The sequence below is a fragment of the Poecilia formosa genome, unplaced genomic scaffold, assembly GCF_000485575.1.
Source record: "Poecilia formosa unplaced genomic scaffold, Poecilia_formosa-5.1.2 Scaffold7, whole genome shotgun sequence".
NCBI lineage: Eukaryota > Metazoa > Chordata > Actinopteri > Cyprinodontiformes > Poeciliidae > Poecilia > Poecilia formosa.
The window spans coordinates 1,690,427-1,716,277 of record NW_006799946.1 but is presented as its reverse complement, the minus strand read 5'-3'; the positions used below and the strand labels follow the sequence as shown (position 1 = coordinate 1,716,277).

At 37.2% G+C, this 25,851-nt stretch overlaps 1 protein-coding gene across 1 annotated transcript in view; it reads right to left on the bottom strand.

Moving 5' to 3' along the window:
* Window positions 1-25,851, bottom strand: part of LOC103153070 (glutamate receptor ionotropic, NMDA 2C-like) — a 74,572-nt gene that overhangs the window by 26,295 nt on the left and 22,426 nt on the right. The window contains exons 4-5 of the mRNA XM_016681345.1: window positions 20,105-20,170; window positions 19,239-19,427 (exon numbers count right to left, since the gene is read on the bottom strand). Of these exons, the coding sequence (XP_016536831.1) occupies window positions 19,239-19,427; window positions 20,105-20,170 (255 nt within the window). The remainder of the gene's footprint in view (window positions 1-19,238; window positions 19,428-20,104; window positions 20,171-25,851) is intronic.

The window sequence follows — 25,851 nt, the reverse complement described above, 5'->3', positions numbered from 1 at the left end:
TTTTTATAGTCAACAAATTAAATAACAATAGATATGACTGCATCTAAAAATACAACCATCACACTGGCTTAAAACAAAAATAGGTTGTAAAATACAAAGCACATCTGCCGTGTCACCAAAATTATGATCATTGCCGCCTTGTCATCTGATGCCTTTTCTGTCACAAGAATCAGTTAAATATAGCTTCCAGTCAGTAATTATGTTTATAGTGTGAGCAAATCTTTACCCGGTTTTGAGGCTCTCCAGAGCTTCTTCCACCCCTTTCTGGTTATATTTCATCATGTGTGTGTGCATATCAGGATAGTTGCTGCGAATGTTCCTCTCTGTGCTCCCATTTGGAACCGTCCCGAAGCGAAAAGGAGGATAATGCTCCTGTGGTTTTTGAAACTGCAGAGACACAGCAGATGAGGGGAGAGGTGGAAGAAGATTATTGAAAAGGAAAAGAATAGAAAAAAAAAAACAGGATTCATACGTCTCTAACTGTTCCACATGTAATCAGATTACAACCAGAAACTGCAAGGTATGTCGATGGTTTTTAAATTGTTCGACCATTGCAACGTAGTACATAACAGTGAAGTGGAAAATTGATGTATTGTTGTCATTAAGGATGCGTGATATGTTGGCGTCAGCATTGACCAATATTAGTCATTTTTTAACATAATGGTATCTTCATTTAGCCAATTTTCATATCGGTGCATCCTGAATTTTTTTCTGTCTTTAGTTTTACACATTTTTGGAAAGTATCCAGAGCAGAGCAAATGAAGACAGATGAAGATGAAGAAGACAGCAAAACATATTGTAAGCTAAAATGGTTTAATAAAGAAATGTTTAAGATGTATCAGGAAAAAAGAGTTTGGGGAATAAAAGAAAAAAGACAAAAGTAGACAGTGAAAGAAATGAAAATTAACAACGTAGATAAGATTGTAGGTGAGGAAAGAGGATGAAATACAAAGAAAGAAAAAACATTCACAGTAAAAAGAGAAGACTTAACCAAAAATATGAGATGGAGGGAAACAAAAGACGTTTTTTTTTTTCCTTTTTTGAACAAAATAAATTTTGCATCAAAAACCAGTTGGATAAGCACCACATCATTACAAATGGACTGTTAAGCTCTCACTTGTCTCAATTTGATTAAACCTGACAGCAGCCACTGTGTATTTGTTAGAATAACTGATCCAGCTGAAGTTCATATTTCATGACATTCAGCATAGTGAAGCAGGAATATGTTCGTTGGAACTTAATGAGACAGTAAACAGAAAGAAGCTATTCATCTTAGTAACTGCACTGACCTTTTGAGCTGAGTAAAATGAATAGATCCAATCAACCAGGGAGTTTGTGAGTCGGTATGTGTGTTAAATATATATAATCACTCTTCAGATGGAACACCAATAGAGTCAACTAAAATGCTACACAGAAGACCAATCGGAGGCTCACAGTTTGTGCTGACAAGAAGAAAAAACTGCCTGTACAGCTAGTAAAAATATTGTCGGGTAATTTTTTATAAAAAATAAACAAATTGTTTTGGGGAATTTAGATTACACCATCTCATGGCTACCCTGTGTTAAGATATTACAGCAAAAGTAATCTTTCATAAATATTTTTATAATATGATGGTTGGTAATTGTAAAATATCCAAGTGAAAAATTACCTTTGGGGTGTCTGGTTTCTCTAATTGTTTTGTTTTTAATATATTTCTTTTTCTGGAGGATTTTGTTTGTTTTATTTGTGTGTCATTTAGTATGATTACTACGCTATTGTCTTAACGTGTTATGTATAAATTGTAGTAGTTTTAGCAGACTTGGACATCTGAAAATGTTGTGATTCTACATTATCAAATGTAGACAAAAAAAATCTGTAATAGCTAAACACTACATACAGCACATTATGTGTATTCTGTGTACTGGAACTATATCAGCTTGTATTGGCTAGTAATTAATTTTGTTTGTGTTGTCATATTGTGCCTGTGTTATTTAAATGAGTCTAAATCTAAAGGAGATGACACACATTTATTGATGATAAATGTGTGTTTAGATTGCATCTCTCTGCTTTAAAGTACTATATAAAGGATAGTTCTCTTTCCTATATACATATTTTTTTTTATCAACACACATTTATTGATGATAAAAAATGTATGTATATAAGAAAGAGATTATATAGTACTTTAAAGCAGAGAGATGTAATCTAAACCTCACTCTTTGCTGTGTTGTATCTCGGCTTTAAATAGCACCTATTCACCTAGGATTTTATTTGTTAGAGCTTTTAGAACCTTTTCCCAGGTTGAATGTTTGTGTGAAAACATTCAAGCCATGAAGAATGTGTCTGAGACTTGCTCTTCTATTTGGCTTACTATTTTTCAAAAATCATTTGACATTTTACAATCTTGTTCCAACAGTGTGAGATACACTGCAGACGGAGACCACATAGTGGGGAATATTGATGGACAGACCCAAAATACTGACAGAACAAGTTAAGACTCAGACAGCATCCATATTGACAGACGGCAGTAATTGATTAGTCATTCACACCACTGGGCTTCCCACTGAAAGGCAAAGGACAGAGGCTTTCATGACAAAATCCTTTTGCTGGATTCCATCTCGGAGGATTTCTGTGAGTCAGCTGGCTCAGTTGTGGACACGGCCTATTAGGCGATGGATTTTAAACGCAATGGAGAGGACGCAACGCATCAGCATGAGCTGTAGATAAAGGCCAAGATGTTTTCACTATGTCTCAAAAGCCTTACAAACACGCCCCACTTGCATTACTGCCATTGTTCTAATTGCTACTATTGAACTGTTGCGTGTTCTGTTCCTTACCTTCTTGTCAGAAAGGCCAGACACGGTGTCAATATATTGCTCCTGGATCATAAAAGCAGCCAGGTTGGCGGTGTAAGAAGCCAGGAAGATGACAGCAAAGAAGGCCCAGACTAGGACCATGATTTTACTGGTGGTTCCTTTGGGGTTTTCAATGGGGACGGAGTTGTTGAAGACGATTCCCCACAGCAGCCACACTGATTTCCCTATCGTGAACGTCGGCCCACCTGGAGCTGAGGAAGGAAATTGTGGAGAGTCAGTGTTTGAATAATAAATCTGGAATGTCCATACAGATGTTTCTCTTGGGCTCCTCATATGAAAACCATGAATACTTCTTAAAATAAAAATATAATAAACATTGTGAAAACAGACTCAAAAATGCTTTACATAAATTCAAATATTTTAGGAAAAAAAGGAGTCTGTAAAAGGGTTTTTAATTCTGAGACTTATTAATTTCTAAAGTGACCTGAAAGTGGATTTGTTTTTGTAAATTCAAATAACAATAAGGTCCTGATGGTGCAAAAAAATTTAACTAAATATGTCAAGATAAGCAGCAGCTAATTAATGGAGAAACAATTAAATACAAGCCACAAGTGTTATGGTTGAGGTGTAAAGCTGCAGCAGTTTGTGCCATTTGAAGATGATCAATGTTTGCTTTTGGCTAAGATGAAAGAAAATTAACCCCATAAGTAAGATAAAATGAGATTATCATCAGGAGGCACCCATTTATACATTCTCAACAATATTTTTAATTCTTTTTCAACAATTAAAAATAAGTTTTTGTGACACAAAACACTGCATGTCTCTCAAAATATACATTAAAGAAAAGAACTTGAGCAAATCATATCTAAAAAAAAAAATAATAAAAAAAAAATTAAAAAAATCGCATTGTGTATATTCCCTGAATCCTTAAGTGGAATTTTGTCCATTTTCACAATGATTCATTGTAGAAGTGATAACATTGTATTTTAGTTACTTTCCCTCGTCGTTGTTGTCCGCTGCGCTGTGTAAATAATCCTGAACCTTTTCATGCCCTTGTTTAAAACCCCACAAAAGAGAGGAATTTCACTGCCTCAGTCCATTTTCAGTGTTGCCACTGTTGTTCAAGCACAGCAACAGAGGTTGCCACCTTCATCAATCACACTTCAATTAGTGCAGCCAAGATTGCTAATTGAAACAAGGAAATGACCTTTCGGACCTGGATACGGGCACGATCTGCCAGTGCTCCATTCTGGGATTTATTGGGTCTCTCACAAAAATCTTGTTTGGGAACTCTACCCATTGCAGGACATGCAGACTGCACTGGATTTAGGCAGGCTTACTGTGTCATACGTGGTGTGATGGAAACTGAGAAGCTTTGAGGTATTTGGTGGGTATTTCTAGAAAAATGTATAGAAATGGCAAAATGTAAACCCATGAGTGGGGGATAATAGAAGACAGTATTGGGATTTTATTATGAAAACTTGCTTTTCTATTATTCATCCATCTTGTAAAACTACTTACACCCTCTGAAACTTGCTTACATTTTTAATATTGAAGCCCTAACTTTTATATGATGGACCAACACAGAGTGGTCTATAAATACAAACTGAGAGGAAAAATTATACTTGACTTCTCATTTGCACAAATGGAAATACAACTTCCTATGTTTTTTGTAGGAAAAAACACAAGACATACACAAAAAAGTGTTTCAACAAAGTATTGAATATTCGACTGATCATACAAGAGTCGCAGACTTTTGTCAAGGCCTTTATTTGTGGGGAAAAAAAAATAAAATTATTGTGATTCTAAAAAAACAAAAATACAAAAAAGTGGCATTTTATTCTCTTCGAAGGCACTGTACATGTGAAACAAAAATAATAAGTAAATACAACTCACCTTTGGCGCTTACCAGACTGCGGTTGTAGCCCACTGGGCTGAAATATTCAAACACAAACACAGTCACAGCCACAACGGTCAGGCACATCACAAACATCATGACCCAAACTGCTGGACTGTAGGGCTCTAAGAGAAAAGAAAAAAATAAAATCACACACTTTGATTTTCAAACAAGAATTAAATAAGAGATTGCTAAAATGCAAGCTACTCATGTTGCTTTTTGAAATCAGTTGAGTGCAAAACAATGAATATTATTTAAAGGATCTGGGATACTTTATGTTGGACACATTTAGAAAGGCTGTTGAGGTGATTGGCTGGTATGCAAGGAGATTTAGTTCAAGATTGCAGCTACAGGTGGGATTAAATCTTAATGGGAAGTTTCCTGAGAGGCTTGTAGAGACAGAACAAGTGTAACTAGGACATTCTTGGAAAAAAAAAGACTCAGAAAGATGGTGTTAACAGGGGAGCATGCAATACAAACGTTGAAGACCTATTTCTCACCAAGAAAGGCAGACGGCGATACTGTGCCGTTGCTACGCGCTACCATGACACTTATTCCCGTCTCCACAAACGGCACAGAGAAGTCAATGATTTCAGAGCGCTCCTCGTTGATAGTAAGCGAGCCGATGGCCATGTCAGCACGCCTGTAGAAAACCTGATGAGGAAAAGCAGCCAAAGAAAACATAATAAAACCACTGGAGGAAGAACACGAGAGAAACTGACCAGCTGCATTTCTTGTACCTAAAACAAGCACTATTTTAAATTTTATGACCAGTCTTTACTTAGGGAGACAAAGTGTCATTTTGCTATCTCGTTCCAGGAAGGTTCCCAAATTTCACTCATGCAGCCGGCCGAGTTTTATATTCTTCATGTGACTAAGGATTAGAGTGCAATTGTGCGTTAGCACCTGAAAAGCAGCTGTCTGAAGGGAAACATCTCTGTCTCATTATTTGAGCATGAAGGAGGAGCTGAATGCTCTGTCTCGAGATCGCTCAAATCCAAGGTGGCTTTATAAATGTTGCACACAAACAGAATTATACTGTAACACTTGCTGAATACCCTCGGGCACAGAAACACAAGCGTGAAGGCTCCGCTGCAGAACATCTGTTCAGAATGTTTTACATTTGGCTGGTGCTCAGTTTGATGTAGTTTGGCAGGTACACAGTCTCTAAACTGAAGAGAGATTCATTCGGTCTCGGTGAGTCATGTAGCATTATAGTCAGAACCTTTTACTTAAACTATGTGAAACAGCAATTGGGATGAACTCAGACTAACAATGAAAGCTTCATATAATTTAAGCAAAAGTGATGACGATGTGTTTTTAAAGTTAAATTAAGGTTAGAAATTTTGTAAATGTCCCTGTAATTATTATCATCGTTATTGAAAATTTGCTTAGATTTCTAGATTAAAGATTTTTTTTTTATATAGGTTTATTATGCTTCCTTAATGGGACTTTCAATTATTTATTTTTATTTTACTTTTTTACAAAAATGACATCAGAAATGGAGAAACTTGGTCACTAACTGTTTGAAGAAATACTTAATGAAAATTATACTCCTGTGATATTAAGTGTCATTCTTTGTGAAAATGTTAAAATATATAACTGAATGAAGACGCTCTGGGGAATAGTGCAAAAGCTTGTATTATTTAAATTACCTTTCTTCTGCTAATTTTTCTTTTTTTTTAGCATTTTTAGTTACATTTATTTGAAGTCACAGCTGAAGATATGAAAATCCATATGCGGTTCTAAAGCTGCAGGTTGCAGATACTGGATAACTGATGAGCATTTTTGAGCAATACACATGAAGGATCAACGTGTATTGATCAATTTTAAGTCAATTTTAAGTCTTTGTTGGAGGGACACTGTTTACTAACCTGTAAGTGTAAAACTGCGTCAGCATTCAGCCTTACCTCCCCAATCATCCCGTTCCAAATCCCATGCACCAGTTTGCCGTGCTTTCCGTTGGTGACCAGGTAGAGATCGAAGGAGAACTTAATTGTTTTGGATAGCTTCTTGAGGATATCTATGCAGAAACCTTTGCAGCACAGTTTGGTGTAGGACTCGGATTGGGCACTGCTTGTAGAAAAATGAGATAAAATAAAGAGAAAATGCTGTCAGACATATTACAACATATTTTATTTTTACATTTTCTAATCTGATAATCAAAGACTCTCTCCGTTGCTATATTTGGCTTAAGGCATCAAAGCGGTTGTACTCGTTTCGCAGAGTGAGTGCTAAATACTTCCAGACTCTCATGCTGACAGCAACCATTGTCAGCTGCGGCAAAGTGAAGGACAGGAGCGCTAAGGTTCATTAGCTAAAATCAATGGCGGTTAAAAGGTGTATTTCAAAGACTTGGAAGGGATGCCACAAAAGCTACACAAATCCACTTTCACACAGTCCCACAGAGGCCTTAGTGAAGGGTTGCGTGACTCCGATGGCCTCCAATCAACATCTATTACGGTCTGTTGTTTTTCCAGCTTCCTCTGTGTAACCTTGCTACTTACTGAGGTGAAAAATAAGACGAGAAAGTCCTCGTAAATATAGGCAAAATGTAATCGAACGCAAAGAAAAAATGTTTATTTCTAAGTTAGATGGGAAATTAGGTCAACAGATGAAACAGCAGCTACAATTCCTGCCAAAAATCTATTAAGGACTGTGCGTGTTTGTGACCTTATTAACTGAAGGATCCGTTCAGCATGTCAGCAAGTGAACATAAACGTTGAAAAATGATAAAGACAACCTGTCGGCAGGGTTGGGGGGGAATAAATGAGCCACGCATAAACAAAGAAAAAAGTCAAGTGAGCAATTAAGATTATTGCTGATTGTTTTCCAGAATGTTTATTGTGGATAACATAGCTTCACGAGGTTTTGCTGCCTTCATGAGACTAACTCAGAAAATTAGAGTGTTAATTAACTGCTGTAGGAGCCGGCCACCTGTCATCATTAACCACACTCTGACTGCCATTCTCCTCACAAACAGTCTGAAACTGGGCCGCGAACACACAAACACATGTTCACATGCAGCTCACTTTCATCTGGGAATTTGTGACAGTTATGTGTTTATGTTGCAGTGTGTGGTCACCGGATGAAGACAACAAAAAAATGCACAGAAAGTGGCCACAGTGCGGAGGAGAGCATGAGGCAGCTGGACCAAGAAAGAGGAAGGGAAAGGGTAAACGGCTGACAAGTCGCACAGGGCAGCGGCTCCGTTTGGTGGGAAAGGAGGGCAAGAGGAAAAGAGGACAAGAGGAGAAGATGAAGCAAGAGATGAGTTTGTGACTTCTCGGTTCGTACAGAAACTGAAAAGTAAAACAGGGTTAAGTTATTCCAGTCCCTGAGCTACAGATGATCACAGCAGTTATTTTCCTCACATAATCAAGAACCTAATTTTACTAAAGCTTCTAATTTAACCGATAACTGCTTTCATAAAAAAAAAATAAAAAAAAAAAAAAAAGCAAAATGCCTTTTAATGGGAAATTAAAGGGGGGGACAAACTGCAAAAAACACAAAATCTTACCAAGTATTTTTGTCTAGTTCCTGGTGCAAATATCTTGGTGCACTTGAAATAAGACAAAACTGATTTACAAACAACTTTTCTGCAAAATACAGGAACTTGTTTTAAGTCAATAATCTTTGAATATTGATAGAAAGTGCTGTTTTGTTGCACTTTTAACTAGACGTTTTTCCTACATTTTGAGTGGAAAGCACATTGTGTACACAAATATCCTGATATGTCACGTTCCTTTTGCATATCATATAAATAATCACATTGAGCCACTTTAGCCACAAATGCCAGGGCCATTTTCTGGTCCCAGTTTCTTTAGAAAGAAAACTTCTTAAATCAGTTTGAGTAAAGACCTGAAATTAATGCACCATTTGATAAGTAGGATCAATTGGAAAGCATGTATTATTAAACAGAAATGCACTTCATAAATAGGCTAAATTAGATCGTATCTGATTAAATTTTCTTTCTGACTACTACTTATTCAGAGCTCAAAATCAAATGATAATAAAACAGAGAAGTTTATGTTCTGTAATCAACGAAACAAGGACAGAAAATGCTGCAAACTTTTTGCTTGCAGGATATGAGGTATATATATTTTTTTACCTCATAACAATAAAACTGTTCTTTTAAATCAAAAGGGTTTAATAGTGATCTACATGACAACTAAAACTATATTTTTATACGTATGACAGGAGCACATGTTTGTCATGGATGCTGGCTGACTCGCGATGAAAATGTCACATGAAGGATCATCCATTTTCGACAAGCAGGATCATAGCTGTGATACTGAATGATGAAACTGGATGTAAACACGAGAGCCACCTATTTTCACACCATTATCAGCTTATGTTGAGAAAACAAAAGTTTGTTTCTCTCAAGCAAATAAGATTTGTAGGTTCAGAGAAAATCACATCTAAATTAATCATAGCAGGAACAGCTGTACACAGCTTTTGTCTTTTTTTTTTAAGAATCTTTAGGTGTTATATTTGCATGCAGCAAAAAAAAAAATCTAGTATCTATTATGTATATTTCAGAAAGCAGAGACTTAATTTTCTAATGTTCTATTTAAAGCCTGAAATATACAAACAAAAATGGAGTACCACACAGAAGTGGGGAGGATTACCAGTACTTTTTAAAAATACATTATAGTATATAAGTTATGCAGCACTAGAAGTTGTGATATATAAATAAGTAGGATATGATTCAAATATGATCTGTTTTTTCAACTTGTCTGAAAGAATCAATGATACAAGCATTTTTTATATAACTGTTCTAGTTATAGCTGTTGACAAATATTAACTGGAATAATAGCAAAAAAAAAATCTTTTTTTAATATTAATTTAGAATGTTTACCCCACGTCTTGCCAGATGGCTGCTGGAGTCGTTTCCATTCAAATGACTGCTGGAGGTAAGCAACACCCCTCTCACCAATGCGGCATCTTTTACTATCAGCTAACCTGAAATAAATCCCTTCAGAAGTCACCAAATAAGTGAAGAAAGTCCATCCCTGTGTCTAACTGTTCTGTTAAGGTGTGTTAGAGAACATTAGAGAACAAACAAGATCATGAAGACCAAAAAATGCAGGTGAGGTTTACAGTAATGGAGATGCAATAGGTTTTAAAATCAGCCTTAGGTCATAAAAACTACAGTGGTCACCAGCTGCAATACCAGAGCAATCAGTAAAACGAGCTGAGAACACATGAATGATGCAACAAAGAAGAAAACTGCAAGTAAAAATGTTGCAATCACAGAAAAAGTCATAGTCATAAAGTAGGATAATAATCTAAAGCACAATAGTAAATCCATGAGAATATGGCTTAAAATAAGGATGAAATAAAGTTGTTGGAATGGACCAATAGAAGTCCACACCTCAACTTGATTGAAATGGTGAATAGTGAAAGAGAGATACAAAGAAATAGATTGCCTGAAAACCATAAGGTTTGAATTAATGTTTTTCTTTTCACTGTACATAAAGTCTTTAAAAAATGGTAAAAATATCCATTGCAGGAACCTACTGTAGCTGGTGGAAAAGACTTCATAACCTCAGCTGTCTATAAGAGACTCCACTTTTCACAAGGTCAAACACTGATGCTTAGTAATAAATATTTACACAAATGCATCAAATCTTTCCCTAATAATTTTGTACTTATATTTTATAGGACACGACTACCAGTGACAGATCAGCGATATGCCATTTCAACTACTGTAAAATCAGCCTTCCAGCGAAAGCATCTGGCCTGGATCTCAAATAGGCTTTCTTATCTGATGAATCTGCTGCATGCACCAACTAACTGAACATCTTTGGATAAAATGTCTTGAAATGGAGAATAAGGCATTAAAGATGATGAATGAACTGACAGTCGCTACAGGAAGCGAGTACTTCATATTTTTTCTTATCATTAGATTTTGTCATCCTCAAAATAAGTCATTCCTAAACGTAAAAAAAAAAAAAAAATCCTCATAAGTCACAATTCTGCATAGGATTTTTACACCGGCTGCAAGTGGACACTTATTTACTCACCGATTATGTGCTTGAAACAGGCTAAAGGAAAAAGTGTCAGGATCTGAGTAAGTTTGGCAAGGTCTAAATTGTGAAAATTCAACAAGTGGGTCTCAGCACATCAATCAAAATGAAGGAATGGACATCAACCAGTGACCAACACAATGTTAAAGAGGTGGTCATAATGATATGCCCACTTGGTGTGCCTCAATTTTACTTTGGTCAGAAGTTGGGGGACAGCTGGATAAAACTCTGACAAGAAGAAAATTCTTAAATTAGCCAAAACTGGACAAAAATACCAAACCTGGTAGTGAAAGCCAAGCAACTTTCTGTCAAACACCTAATCGAATTGTGGGCAACTACTTCATAACCCACATTAAATTGGCATCTGGTCAGTGCATAATTCGCCACACTATAATACATCAGATAGACAGAAGCTGGAATTTAGGGATGAATTTATGCTCTTAATCAGCACAGAGAGGTGGGCTCAGCCCCCTGGCAAAGGAAGCTATCATCTGTCCAAGGAAGGGGGCTTAATGAGCAAGACAAAAAGTTTTAATCATGCTAAACATCTGCTGTACGGTGAAGCTTCTCAGAGTGCCACAGAAAGATTATGAGATTTATATAGCAGCAGTCCGCTCTCCTGCTTCCTGTTTGTTGGTATCAGTCCAAATGGGACAGAGCGAAATAGTGAAAGAGAACCAGAAAGAGGCTACGTTGTCCCATGCTTTGACAGATGTCCCAGTGTTGGACAGATAAATCTTCTTTACTGGCAGTCACTGTTTGGTTGCACCCAAGAACAGCCGGTACGTATCTCTTTCCATAATGAATGTCCATGAAACGGTTAAAAATATATATATATATCTTCAATGCATGTGTTCCACTTTAGCATACCACATTTCTACCAAACAAAATACACATACAATCTGACAAAATATGCAAAAGTTCAAAAGGTATGAACGCTTGTGCAGGACGCTGATTCTGTTGTCGAGTCGGAAACTGTGAAGATAAAAAATGAAGGCGTGTGCTAGAACATCCTCTCCGATGTTTGTACTGGTTTGAACATAATGAAGAAGCTGCATCCCGCTGATGGTGTGGAAGCACCTGGCGGTAATAGCTGTTTAATGTCTGTTTTCTGCCATGCACCAATCTGTGTTTGACACCAAAGGTGTGTTTTTAAACAGTTTCAAGCAGACACAATTACTCTGCGTTAAATGAACTGTGGAGGTTTGCAATGAACTTAACTAGAGCAGACAAAAAAGGGAGGGGGCAGATGTCTGGCTCTTATTGGAAAGTCTAGCTCTGTGGGCCTAGAATTATATTTGAACTTACATTGTTTTTTATAGGAAAAGCTAAGGACAGGGAGGCATACTCAAAATGTTTCTGTTCATAGATTTCACACATTACATTTTTTTTATTTCTCAGAGATCAACGACTAACTGTTTCCGGGTCAAAATCTATATGTTTGTGTATATGATTATGAAGGTCATTTGTATGAACATGCAGGAAGTTTGTATCCTTGCGTGTACCTGTCTGTGTGATTGGACTGACGCCTGCAGGGCACAGTGTTGCGGACACATGTGCCGGTTCCCGGGTCCACGTTCTCGACCATGACAAAGGGATGCTCCTCGAGGGTGGCCACCGTCAGGTGGCGGTCATCAGATAAGTGCTCCAGGAAGCTGCCGTACCGCGGCCAGATGGGGTAGCGAACCTGAAGGATGCCGCGAGCAAACGTGCCCACCTGAAATGGTAAACGCGGGAGGGGGGGGCAGAGCTCATTGGTAACGCGAACATTCCAGTTCGCATCTGAAACGACCTTCATGTCAACCTTTTTCTATTTCACATGCCATTCCCCACAGGCATGGGTGAATTTATTAAATTATTTAACAGCATTTGCATGTGCTGACCTGGGCACTGGAACATAAAAGGAGAGTAGAGTCGAGTTTATTAACAGATTCTGCACAAAGGAAGTGACAAACACCTACAGCTACAGCACCACATTTATAATATAGCTCATTATGAGTTGTCTTCGTTATGTGTTGATTTTTATTTTTTTTATTTTTTTTTTTACTAATACTTCAGTTAATAATCTTTCTGATTAATTAAAAGTTATACTTCATTTATGTGGACAGTTCCAGTGACAATGTCTGAGATCAAACGGCGCCATTGGACGGAAACATACCAGACAGATACAATTCTGGAGAAGTTTGAAGAAAATTTAAGTTGTGAAAAAAATATTTCAAGGAGTACTTTTCACACCTTCATTAAATAACGAAGCAAATAGTAAATATGCAAATCCACCGAGATGTGGCAGGGCATTTAAGATTGTGATTATAATGAAAGAAAACATGTTGAAAGTTAAAGGGATGCTCAATACCTAGAATGTAAGTGTAGAGCAAATAAGATCAAACAATAAAAACAAAATGAAGATCATTTCTACTGAAGAAACAAATATGATTTTGCCAATACAAATTGTCCCTTAAAAGCACCAAACAGATATTAAAAATAATCTGCAACAACTTAAACAGCCGTGTAGTCACAGTTGAGGTAAAAAAGCTTCAAAAGAGCACTGTGACATGTTATTATAACAGACAAGGTGCACAATGTGACGGAGAGAGGTAGGATAGAGTATCAGAAAGTGATGAGATGAGACCAATTTCCAACTTAACATGAGGCCTGTTTTGTTGCCTGCCAACTTTGACTCTCATGGGAACATGAAGACACAACGTGACCCGAGATCATTTGAGAGTTTTGCACATTTACAGCACAATTACACATCCAGGTTTGTACACACATTAAAACATACAGTTCTGCCAGGAAGTGACATTGACAAAGTGGGTTAGTCTTCCCAGGACAGAAATAAATGAGTTCAACCGCAGCAGTGAGATTACATTCAGACCTTTCTGGTTAGTCGCAGTTTTTCCAATACACCCTCAGGCTCCAACCGTGTGTGTGTGTGTGTGCTGCAGTGTGTGAAAGGGAGTAAAAACACTGTAGAGTGCATGGTAAGGTTGTGAATAACAAGAAAGAGATGTCTCCTCCGCAAATCAAAAAGGCATTTGAATATTGAATTTTGTGTCCTCTTAAAGACACAAGTGCACCGCAATGAATTAGAAATTTAGTTTAAAATGTCAGGAATTCAATTAAAAACACGTCAGTGTTCTGTAGTTTAAGCACTCATACTTGGTTGTGGTTATTTTTTCACTATTCTGTGAATCTATAATCTCTTAAATGGACTTTTTAACCTATTGAAGGGTCTCCAGAGTTTGTTGCCTGTCCAGCATGTTAACAGGGGTTTTACACTCTACTGAGTGACACTCAACCCATTGTATGAGTTCTACTGTTATAATTCAATGACTGAAAATTAAATTAAAGGGAAAGACATTTTTTTCAATCTATCTCTCCAAATTCTCTAGATGAATTAGAAAATAAATTTGGAGACTCTATCTTTGCTTTAATTGATGTTCCAAATGACTTGACACTAGGAGGTTTTAGAGCTCAAAGCATCGTGATGAGGGAAGCGTGCTACACTTTAAGCAAGGGTGTGTGTTTGTATTGCAAAGTCTGTATTTTATTTGCTAAAGCTGAGGCTGGTTTTTAACATTTTTAAACCTGTAGGTAAAATAATTTAGAAAATGTTTTCAGTAGTAGCTGGATTACAGACAGGCACAGGCATCAGCAAGCAGAAACGTGGACAAAGAGATGCTCTCAGGGCCAAATGGCTCAGGGTGATGGCACATCTATATTTAGCCTTTTATATTCTGTAATAACAATAAAATGAATCTAATTTGAAATTGCTCCCTAAAAGGAGTTTTTTTTTTCACTTGCATCTAATTTGAACATTAAAGTAAAAAAAAAAAAAGAAATCTGTAATGTTGGGGAATGCAAATATCAATTTCTTGCACAACAGTTATATATATCTGATGCAGATTTTTATTATGCACCAACACCATGGAGAACAAGGTTCTTAAATCTGAATTTTGGTGCCACAGAACAGACAAGTTTTCATTAAACTTTCTTGTAGACTGTTTACCTTGTCCCACAGTCTCTCCCGGTCCAAAGCAATGATGACCATAGAAGGGTTGGATAGAAAGCCTTGATTGTTGAATGACAGGTCTTTTTGTTCCCACGTTACATTCAGCATGTGCCTACATGTCCAACAGAGATAAAAGCACAAAAAGTAAGCAATCAAAGGGCGTAGCTTTAGCATTCCACGCACTGGATGTTCCATATTCATTTAAACCAACACACACTCACAACAACCTGATTCTAATCAAGCCTAAAGCTTTCCTCAGAGGGTTTAATTTAATGTCTTGGACGGGAAGCAGCTCATCTTAGTTGATTGGTTGAATGTCAGGATGATACTACTAAATGGTCTTGATACTTTTTAAGGTCTAATTTCAGGACAGACTGAGTTTTGAACAATTAATCCGCAGGCTGATTTAAAATTTACAACAAATGTAAAAGAGGTACAAACAATGTCTTTTCAACAACATTTACTCCACGCCATGCTCTGAGGATTTCATAAACTGTCCTCATCTGCAAACATGGAGGCAACAATCACTGTTTAGCGGAGCGGAAGGAGATCTCTAATGAGATCTGATGTTCAGAACTCCACAATGTTTTGTTTGAATGAAAACTGTCCCAGGATGTGTGATCCAGTTGCTCTCAGCATGTGTATTCATGTGATGAAGTGACTGCATGTTGTTATTATGGCTACTATTACACACAGTGTGTGCATGACGTTGACTATTTACCTATTAATTTGCCCCTGCGGTTTGCTATTTCCTCTTTTCTTCCCTTCATTTTGTTCTCATAAACCAACCAGTTTCACATATTCACTTAAAATTGTATTTTTTTTAAGTAAAACAGTTATTTTTCTTAGTAGTTAAGCATTTTTTAATATAACTTAAGAGATGGGTATGGAAAAACCTGCCCAATCTCACATGTAATTTAAGTTATTCGCATATTATTTTCCATGACACCTAATTTTCATTCATTTTGGTTCTGATTGGCCAGAACCAGTCTAGTAATAAGGCCGTGTTTAGAGTGGCTGTAATACAAGCAGTTGTCTGGAAATCAGGAGATTTGGAGTGGATTCCAACTTTCCACAACATGTTGATGGCACTCAACCCATCAGATCTGTTGCTCCTTGATCTGTGTATAAATGAGTGAGGAACGTAAGCATGGCTGAGTGAATGTGACTCAATGTGTGAAAGTGCTCTTATGGGTCTGTCAAAAAATTTACTGGTAAAATACATTTACCTGTAATAGACACTTTTAAAATCTCCAGTTGTTAACGCAAGTACAAAATTCCCCCCAGACTGGTACGAATAAACGTACCCCAATACACGGATACATGATACTTTTTGCCTCAATAAAAAAAAAACAAAAAAAAAAACTGGAGATTCAATCTACTGATTGAAGTGCCTTTAAAAAAGCGTTAAAAAGCTTGTCTGTGAAATTACCATTACAAAACACACAACCGTGGATTCTTAGATTTCTAATACTATTGCTGAAATCGTATATTATCTTGTTTCTTGAGGTCAAAACTGCAAAGACGTGAGTGAAATGCAGCACCAATGCTTCAATTTTGAAACTCTGTACTATCTATGTTAAAAATTTATTTTAAAGTATAAAAGGAAGTACTGTTTGCTTTGACAAAATGTACTTAAAGAGTCGCAGATGGGTAAAAACCCCTGTTGTTCTGACAGATTTAAAACATTTCTACAAAATCCTATTAAGTCCAAGTCCAAGTCAAGCGGTGAATCACAGTCAAATTTGTGACTGACAGTCGTTTAATCTAAACTTGGTCTGTCAGACAGCCATGGAGAGAAAAAGTACATTTATCTGCATCTGACTATTTTGTGCTATATTTTCTGCTTCTGTTTTACTCACTGTTTATCACGTATAACGAATCAGAAAATGTACTCAAACTTTCACTTTTCAAGAAAAGGCTGCTAGTGACTGTTTATCGGTAAAACATAATTGTAATCTCTTTAAATGTGTATAGAGGTATCACAAGACAAAGGCCAGTAAGAATCCACCATTTATGCAAAGTAATCACAGACTGGACACAAGCAATTTGTGAGCGCTGTGAGAATACAGCAGCTCAGCAGGTAACAATGCTGCAGCCTGAATCTACTTTGGAGCTTCCCATCGGCACCCAATTAAAGGGCAATTTCAAGGTTTTATTCAAATGGATCTGGGCTGCATTTGATCATCTTTTGTTAAAAAAAATAACATAATTAGACAAGTCAAACTCGAAGAGTCATATAAGTGGCTCTGTATATAATAACTATGACCGGTATTCTTTTTGTATCTTGGCTCAATAGTTTTGGTCTGTACTGTGACTTTTTTGGGCAAATTTGAGCATCATTTTATATCATGGCGCAAACTTAACAATATTTATATCATCCGATGTAAGACATAGGGAGAGGTGATTAAAAAGTCATGCTGTTAAAAAAAAAAAATGAAGAAGTGATGAATTAAACATGCCCCACCTGAACAGGGTGTTGTTCTCTGACTGTTTTGCTGGTTTACTGCAATCTCCATGTCCTTCGGGAATGAAACCATAAACCTTCTTGAAACTCTCTGCCCCTTTGGCTACGATGGCGACGCCCTCCCTTACTCTCTGCCGCAAGCTTTTCCTCCACTGGTCCGTGATCACACCGATCACACCTACAGGGAAAGTGGCAGGTGGAGGGCTGTTGGGGTTGCCTACGGCAAGGCTGGGGAGGATCCAGATGTAGCCGGGCCCCAGCAGACCCAACTCGCCTGCTAGACGAAACAGGTACTGAGCTTCCTCGTGGGAGCAGTACGCCAACAGGACCTGCGAGTCCAACTGCAAAAAGACGAGAAATCTGCTGTTTATTAAATATGCAGGATGCGGTATCAGATTTATGAACTTCTTCTGGTTCTGTCAAGTCAGTAATATCGCAGTGTTCTGGATGTTTTAACAAATGGACAATTCAGGTTTTGAAATATAAAACCTATAAATGTTTCCCTTTACTACATGATACAATATCCAAAGGGTTTTTGGATTTTACAGAGATCTGACACTTAAAGAGAAGGAAAGAGAAAATCCTCTAATTTTCACTACAAACTTAGTTCTAACAATTATATCATGTGAGCTGCTTTTGTATTGATCAAGTCCTGATTTTATTTACAAAAGAGCTTTGGACTTTGTTTTTTGGGAAGAATAATTGATTTCATATCTGCTGATAATTTCTGTAAATTATTATTATTATTATTATTATTATTATTATTATTATTATTATTATTATTAAATGGTGGTGGACAAGCTCTTCAAAACAAATAGTTCAAAGTTTTAAAAGCACGGTTTGTAGGGATATTATAAGCTGTTCAACCCTAAAAGATTTCAGCTCAGAACCTTTACAACACTTTTTGGAAAATTGTTTCCTTTGTAAATGTTTGAATTTTGACACTATAATTTATTTATTTATTTTTATTTCTATAAAATAAATAAATAAATAAATAAATAAATAAATAAATAAATAAATAAATAAATAAATAAATAAAAGACACTTAGCTTTTAAGAAAAGAGATTTATTTATATAGCACCATTTATGCACTGTATTTCATAGTAATCAGTTGAAACATAAAACAGAGATAAAGAAAAAAAAAACATATTTCAGATACATGATTCATATGAACTGGTAGAGAAATCAATCTTTGATTTTTTTATAGATAAGCTGCAGTAATTGGAAACGTTTTCAGTTTGATTTAAAGGTGCCAACAGTTTCTCCATGTTTCAGGTTTTCCAGAGCTGAGAATCAACAAAACCCTCCCTTTGTTTCGTTCACTTTTAGAAACCAGGAGGGAATCGGTGAAACCTCATTGATTGCTTCCACAGAAGCCGACTAACCCAGTGAAAATAAAAGCATGCACACTTTTTTTTGTCCTATTGTTCTAGAAAATCATTATTGTGACAATGTTTTACAGATAGTGACAATGTTAAAATACAGGTCTGAATCCACAATAACGCCAACGTTTCTTGTGCGCTGTGTGGCCTTCAGCCTAATTGAGTCTAGTTGAGTTCAGAAATTTCTAAATCAAACGGACTGATTTTGTGGTGAGAAAACATTAAAAGTTGTGTCACTAGTATGGACAGTGCTATAAAAAGGAAAAAACACTTTCCTTCTCCCAGATTGCTCTGTTGTTGTTACATCCAAAATGTTTCAACTCAAAAACATTTGTTGACACAAAAATCAAGATGTATTGTTGGCAAAAGATATATCAAAGGTCCACCACCTTGGTGTTACAATGGCTCTCGTGGTTCAACAAAGTCTTAAAATCTTAGAAATTGGTTCTGTATCTTTGATAGTTGTCAATCTTTTATTTTCCCATCTAATCTTGAATTTCTTTAGATTTTGCATAGCAATTATAGACTGGAAAATGATGAGTTTGCTCCATGCTTAAGAACAAGAAGAAAAGAAACTATGATATTCATCTGCTTTCCTATTTCCATACAGTGTAGTTAATGTTGAGGAAAATATGCAAACTGCTGCTTCACTTTACCTGCTGCAGGATGCGCTTGGTCTTCAAATCATTGGCACCAACTGACATTTCCAGAGACATGATATCCTGCAGATTCCAGAGAAAGTAGGATGTGTCTGTGTAGGACTGAACTAGATCCACAAAGGTGTCGTAGCCCGGCATCAAGCTGGTGATTACAGCAAACTCTGCCCAGTCATACTCCTCCAAGACCTGACAAAGACATGAAAAGGCAGAAAATTACAAATATGATTTGCAGTCTAGTGTCTGAATTACCCCACTCCCCATCCCCTACCCCCAATTATTCTTTATGAAATAGATCAACCTCAGTTAGATTAGCAGGACATCTGTACATATGACTACGTTTGCAAGGCACTGTAATTGTTTCTTTTGGACCAAATTGTGGGATCTCGTTTTTTTTTACATGCTCCAGAATTACTAAATTGTTCCATAATTTCCTAACTGATCTGCTTTCAAGTTTGTCAAAATGAGCTACAACTCGACAAATTATTATGCCCTGCATGACTTTCCGTAAGTGTCAATATAACAAAAGTTGTTGAAAATATTCTGCAAATGTCAACGAGGTGAAATTAGGGTCTGACAGATTTTACCAGGATTGTCCGATTGACTAGGAAACATGTTTTACAACGATGTTATCCAGTCCCATGAGAACATTTACAATCTGCCATGAATCCAGATTGGACTGGTTTGTGGAAATTGGGCCAGGACTTCAAATCAGGGATTCCCCACAGGCTCTTGGGATGTCCCTTCATGGTGTTAATCGGCCTACGAAGGCCTCAGGAGTCATGATTGACCCTTTAATTAATTGTTATGATAACCCTTTTCTTTCTCAAGGGCAGAAAAGAGATTTGGCTGATTGATTTCCGTACCTTGAACATGCAGATGACCTGCTGCTCCAAAGAAGCTCCCATCTGTAGAAAGGAGGATCCTTCAGCCTGTAAAAAACAAACAAAATGTACTGACACAATTCTATGAGTTATCACGAATGCTATCATTTCTCATGTTCTTTTGACTGGACTCCATCGTAAGGCTACAGTGAGTAATTTTGACTGCCTTGTATTATGTCCAGAATAAAGAGGTTGACAAAAGTTCAATAAAATACCATGAATGAATCTGAACCATATTTTAAATGTTGATTTTTGATGAATTGGGTCAGTAATCGAACAATGTTCTAAACATTACAAACAATAAACTTCTAACTATCGACTTATAGGCAATAAACATCTGCTGCAGCACGTGCCCTCCAGCAATAGTGATACAAGTACAAGAGATGCTTTACATGATGAACTTTTGCTCTGAATATAAATTTTACATTTTGCATATTTATTGATGCATTCTTTTTACAGAAGCCTGGGATTTTTCATTTTCTGCCTCAGTCTTGTGCAAGTGTGTTCAAAGTGCAAACACTCAGTCCCGCTGCTCTCTTTCTGTCAAAAAGGGGAGGTCCAACGTTGTTCGTGTCCGCGTGTTTGCATACATTTGCATACCGACTCAGAGTGCATTGACAGGGGAGGGCTTGTTAAACACATTTAACAAGCTTCAGCGTAAAAATGGCAACAAGAGTGAGGGGAGGAGAAATAAATGACAAAGTGGAAACATGACAAGGACGAATCATGAAGCATGAATCATGTGTATTCTTGTCATCCAGCCGTCAGAACCGAAGACACTTTGACAAACAGGGGTGCTTCTAGAAAGTTTTCTAAAGAGGGTGCCAGATGGAGCCGCTGGTGGCTCACCAAAAGATTCAATTAACTTTTTTTAAATATATTTATGATGTGTTTTGAAGTGCTTAATATTATAGTATGAATAACTGTTTATCACATACAGGCTCTGACAAAAAATATTAGTAGTTCATATTGGGTTAATAGTATTATTGAAGCCCCAGGAACACAGCAGACAGATCACAAACAACACTGAGGGGTGAGGCTTTAAAATAAATCCAAAAATGTACTTTTATGTACATTTTATATTTGTTTTGTGGACATCGCTGGCTCAACGGTCCTTTATAGGTCAAGACATAAACCTCCAGAGGAGCCAATAAAATAATCTTCCTGCAGTCTATCAATCTAAGAAATGTTGCATTCCTATTTATTCAGAAAATATTATGCAGGTATGGTGTTAAGAGGACAAGCAAATAAGAAGAATCATTTTGTCACGTAAAGGAAGAACATAAAACCGAGTCGTAATTAATCAGAATTTCACCTTTCACAAAACATTAGGTCACTTGTAATTATTGTTTGAACAGACGTGTTGTCATAGTGCAAACAAGAATTAACCAAATCATGTCAAGATTTCAAAGCAGGCGGTGCTGATGAAATGTTTTGAATCTCTCAAAGGATTTTACATCTTGAATTTTTTCAGAATCATTTAGAAGGAAATCCCATCAGATAGTACAAATAAAAAAAACTACAACTGTGTACACTGTATGTAAATATAAAGTAGACATACTATTTTTATTGCTCCTGAAAATTCAGAATTATATGCAATAAGATTATCAAATATTCAAACAATTTGCAAAAGCTGAAATGGGTATAGTGAATTTGAATTAAGGCAACAAAGTAAACAAACTTCATTTGGTTGAAACCTATTTAAATAAAAAGCTACATCCTCAAGTCTTTCTCATGCTGAAATTATTTGACCTCTTTTCTCTGGGAGTTTGTTCTGTTTTGTGCAGATATGGCATTCAGATTTGGAGTATCAGTGAACATCTATTTTAAAGCCCCATTCAGAGAGACTTGGGTCACTGCCTGACTTTGTTAGAGTTGTCTCACAGCCAGCTGTATATTTTCTGGCGGCATAATTTTTAGTCCATTTCCTCCGTACTCTGACCAGGCTGATTATCACATCAGAGCTGTAGAAAAACACATCTGCTTGATTCAGTGCATTCTGTAGTGTGGAAAGTCATTCATGTTGGAACATGCCCTTCAAAAATGCACTTAGACATGCAGTGAATAAGGCCACAGCTATCTGAGCGTATTGGCAAAACCGATGTAAAGATATAGAAGTATCCAAAGTCTGTGCTTCATATGAGGATTCAGGATAAAGGTTATTTCTCAGCAATGACCTTTTCACCTTCAGACACACTGACCTAATGAAGAAGCGGGGTGGTGGGGTGTAACTGGATGAAGCGACAGTGAAGAAGTTTGCCAATTAACTATGAGGTATCAATGAGGAATCTATTTTTTGTGTTGTGGAGATGGGAAAGAAAGGGAAGGAGGAGAAAAATAAAAGTAACGATGTAGGCAGCACAGCAAGGAGGGGCTGATTACAAATGCACACCACACTTTTCAACTCTTTAATTGTAAAAACATTTGAAAATGATGTGCTATTTCCTTTCAACTTTCACATAAAATCTCTATAAAACACAATTTAGTCTATAGTTGTAACATGACAAAACATAATAAAGTTCAAGGATTCAAGATTAGGGGAAATAAATACGTTCAGCTGTGTTCAGGGTTATTGCAAAGAGTCCGGACACTTATGAGAAAATGATTTTGTGTTAATTTCAATAAATTTATAAAAATATTCTCAATGAGTTTTTTTTTGTTTGTTTGTTTTTTCTTGCTCTGTTCTCTTTTGCGTGTTTTAATATTACAGTAACACAGAATTAAAAGTGACATTTAGAAAACTTTGAATTATCTAAAAATAAATATGCCTCACTGTCTAGACCAGTGCTTCTCAATTCCAGTCCTCAGGCCCCCCTGGTCTGCATGTTTTAGATGTGGCTCTATTCCAGAACAGTTGATTCAGATGATTGCATGCCCATCAAGTACTGCAGAAGCCTGTTAATCACCCACAGATTCAATCCAGGTGTGTAGCAGAAGGGAAACACCTAAAACATGCAGGACAGGGGGGCCTGAGGACCGGAATTGAGAAACACTGGTCTAGACGGTCTATCCCAGCCTCAAAGTTAACATAGTTTGGGGATCTAAGCAGGCTAATGTTGCTGCAGAACGAGCAGGTCTGTGATGTAACAAGGTGTAAGAGAGCATGCAGGGCTTTGACAAGTTTTCATTTTCTGAATTTGATTTGTTAACAGGCAGCTGGTGTAAGAAGATGAACATCAGGCGTAACATCAGTCTTCTTAATCATTCTGAACATGTGTTTGTTCTGTGAGTCAAATATAGGAATATGTGAAGAAGTCGTAAACGTACATTTAAGAAAGAATGCGTTGGAGAAGGAGTTAAGCCATGGAGCACCCCTAGGGGCGAGGTCTCAGATCTTTTCTGTCTCTTCGTGTCTCATAGGTAGTCACCTATGAGACTACCTGTCATCGCTCCCTTCTGTTGATTTTTCTCTTTCCCACAGTTGAGAGCTTCTGCAAAGCCCAAGAGAGCGCCGCAGCCTGAGGACTACCGCAGGAATATCAGAGCGAGACTCTTCCTCGCTGAATTTCCACAAGCTTTATCTCTGTCTGAGCTTGTTTTGAGGCTCACCTTCGCAGACAAAGTGGCAACCAGACCACTGGCTGGACTTTGCATCAGAATAGCTCATAAAAAAAAAGTAGCAGAACACAGGCATATCAGGCTGTTACTAAATAAATAAAAAATGGACTGGCAGCTGGAGTTCACCGTAGTGCCCTACTTCAGCTGACATATGAGAAAACTGCTGAGGTGCATCATTTTAATGGCTATTAGACATGTTTGAGCTTTTACACAAACTATTAATCTGATAAAACCTTTGGTCTGCTCGCTTTTATGTCTGTCTAATTAAAGCGAAAATCAGACTTATTCCAGGATTTTCGCTTTCACTCAGCCGGTTGTGGATTCTAATAGGAATTACAACAAAGTGACCTTCTTTTCCACATCTGCCTCTCACAGGAGCACATCCACATGAAGAAACAAGAGTTCGCCCTCACCTCCTCTCATCTATCCCTCCCAGCCGTCACGTTGCCGCCACCTTGGCAGCGCGGCTGTCACACGCAGGCGTAATTAGCAGTCTTACTGCAGGAGCGTATGGTAATGTGACAGGAAGACCGTGGACATGGTGGCTGCTTGCATACTCCTTCCCTCCCAGGGGGGGGTAGCTTTGTGCTGTCGAACTTCAGGCGGATCTTTTTTCGCAATTGACTGCATTGATCCGTTTGTGATTTTCAAGGAATAAAACTGTGATTGTTTTCGGTAAACTGGGTCACAGACATTTCAAGAAGCTTCGCTTCGTTGATAGAGAAGCAGGGTTTTACAATAACCATTACGAAAAGTCTTTGCCAGACTCAGCATGATATTTTGTGCTTTTTTTGTTTTTATCCAGATTTATCTGTTTCATCTGTAGAAGTTGTAATTTACCACAGAGTATGTTTCTCTAGCTAAGTTTACACATTTTCTCTCCACATCACTTTACTCAGACTTCTGACTGTAGTTCTTTTGCCAATATACAGCCTGGAGCACACAGTAAATACAATGGTTTGAATGGATTGTTTCAATTCGAATATTGCCGGTGAAACTATCAATTGATTATGCAATTAAATTAGAAACTGGAAATAGTTTTATGAATTATCATCATGTAGTTAATCTTAAATAAAAACATTCCTTATGTAAATGTGGAAAACTTAATGGGTGCTGCAATTTGCAAACTCCTGGTGGAACTGTGAGTCTGCAAAAGCCTATAATACGAACTACTTCTCAGTGCAACGCTCCAAAGAAGAGTTGTAAACGGCATTGTAAAGGAACGCTGTTGTGATGACATTCTGAAGATGGAGCAGGAGCTCCTTAAAGAGACAGACACCCAATTTCAAGGTGTCAAATTGTGAAGTCGAATTTTGTTTAAGCTAAGTTTGATATGTCCAGCTTTTCCTTAACAACTGAAGGTGACATGGTTAATTGATTGTGCTAAAAATTACACTATGTACCTGGAAAACACCGTATATTATACTCCAGGTCACCCCTTTAAGAATACACACATAATCATATTACTTGGACTTTTTGTTACATTTCAACCACAAACATAAATGTATTTTTCTGGTATTTTTGGTATGTCTTTGTATTTTTCTTTTCTTTTTTTTTTTACAATAGACAAAGTAGTGGAGGGAAAGTTTTAAAGACATTTTGCGACATTTTTCTGAAAGGTGCTGCGCTTCAGTGTTTTTGAAGCTCAGCACCCTTCCAAGATATTATTGCGCCTTTTCATGCAATAATAACAGTAAGTCATTTCTAATTCTTGCCAGATTAGTTTCAAAAGCATCAGGTTATAGTTTCTTGAAATGCTTAAGCATCAAACTGATACAAATTTGGCTGTGACTGATTAAAAATGGTGGGATATGTATTTAAGTGACTTTTGACACCTGACCTTTTAAATATACAAAACCACAATGCCTGACTCCATGCATACGCTGTTACATTACCAGTATGACTGACAACTTCATTAAACTTACGAGAGGCCAGCTGTCAAGCTTAGGGGTGACTTGGCCATTACCGTAGTTTCCAGCTTCCAGTGGGAACGCTGTGCAGCGGCTCCGATTTTTTTTCATGACCTCTTTATGAAGCCTCTGCTTTCTGAATTATGAGGGCAAGGAAGAGCCAAAATGAACGGTGGTGGGGGGGTTGAATTGAAGACACTCAAGAACAGAAGGTTAAACAGAGAAAGCAGGTCAGTTTGACCACATAAGCAAACCAACAAC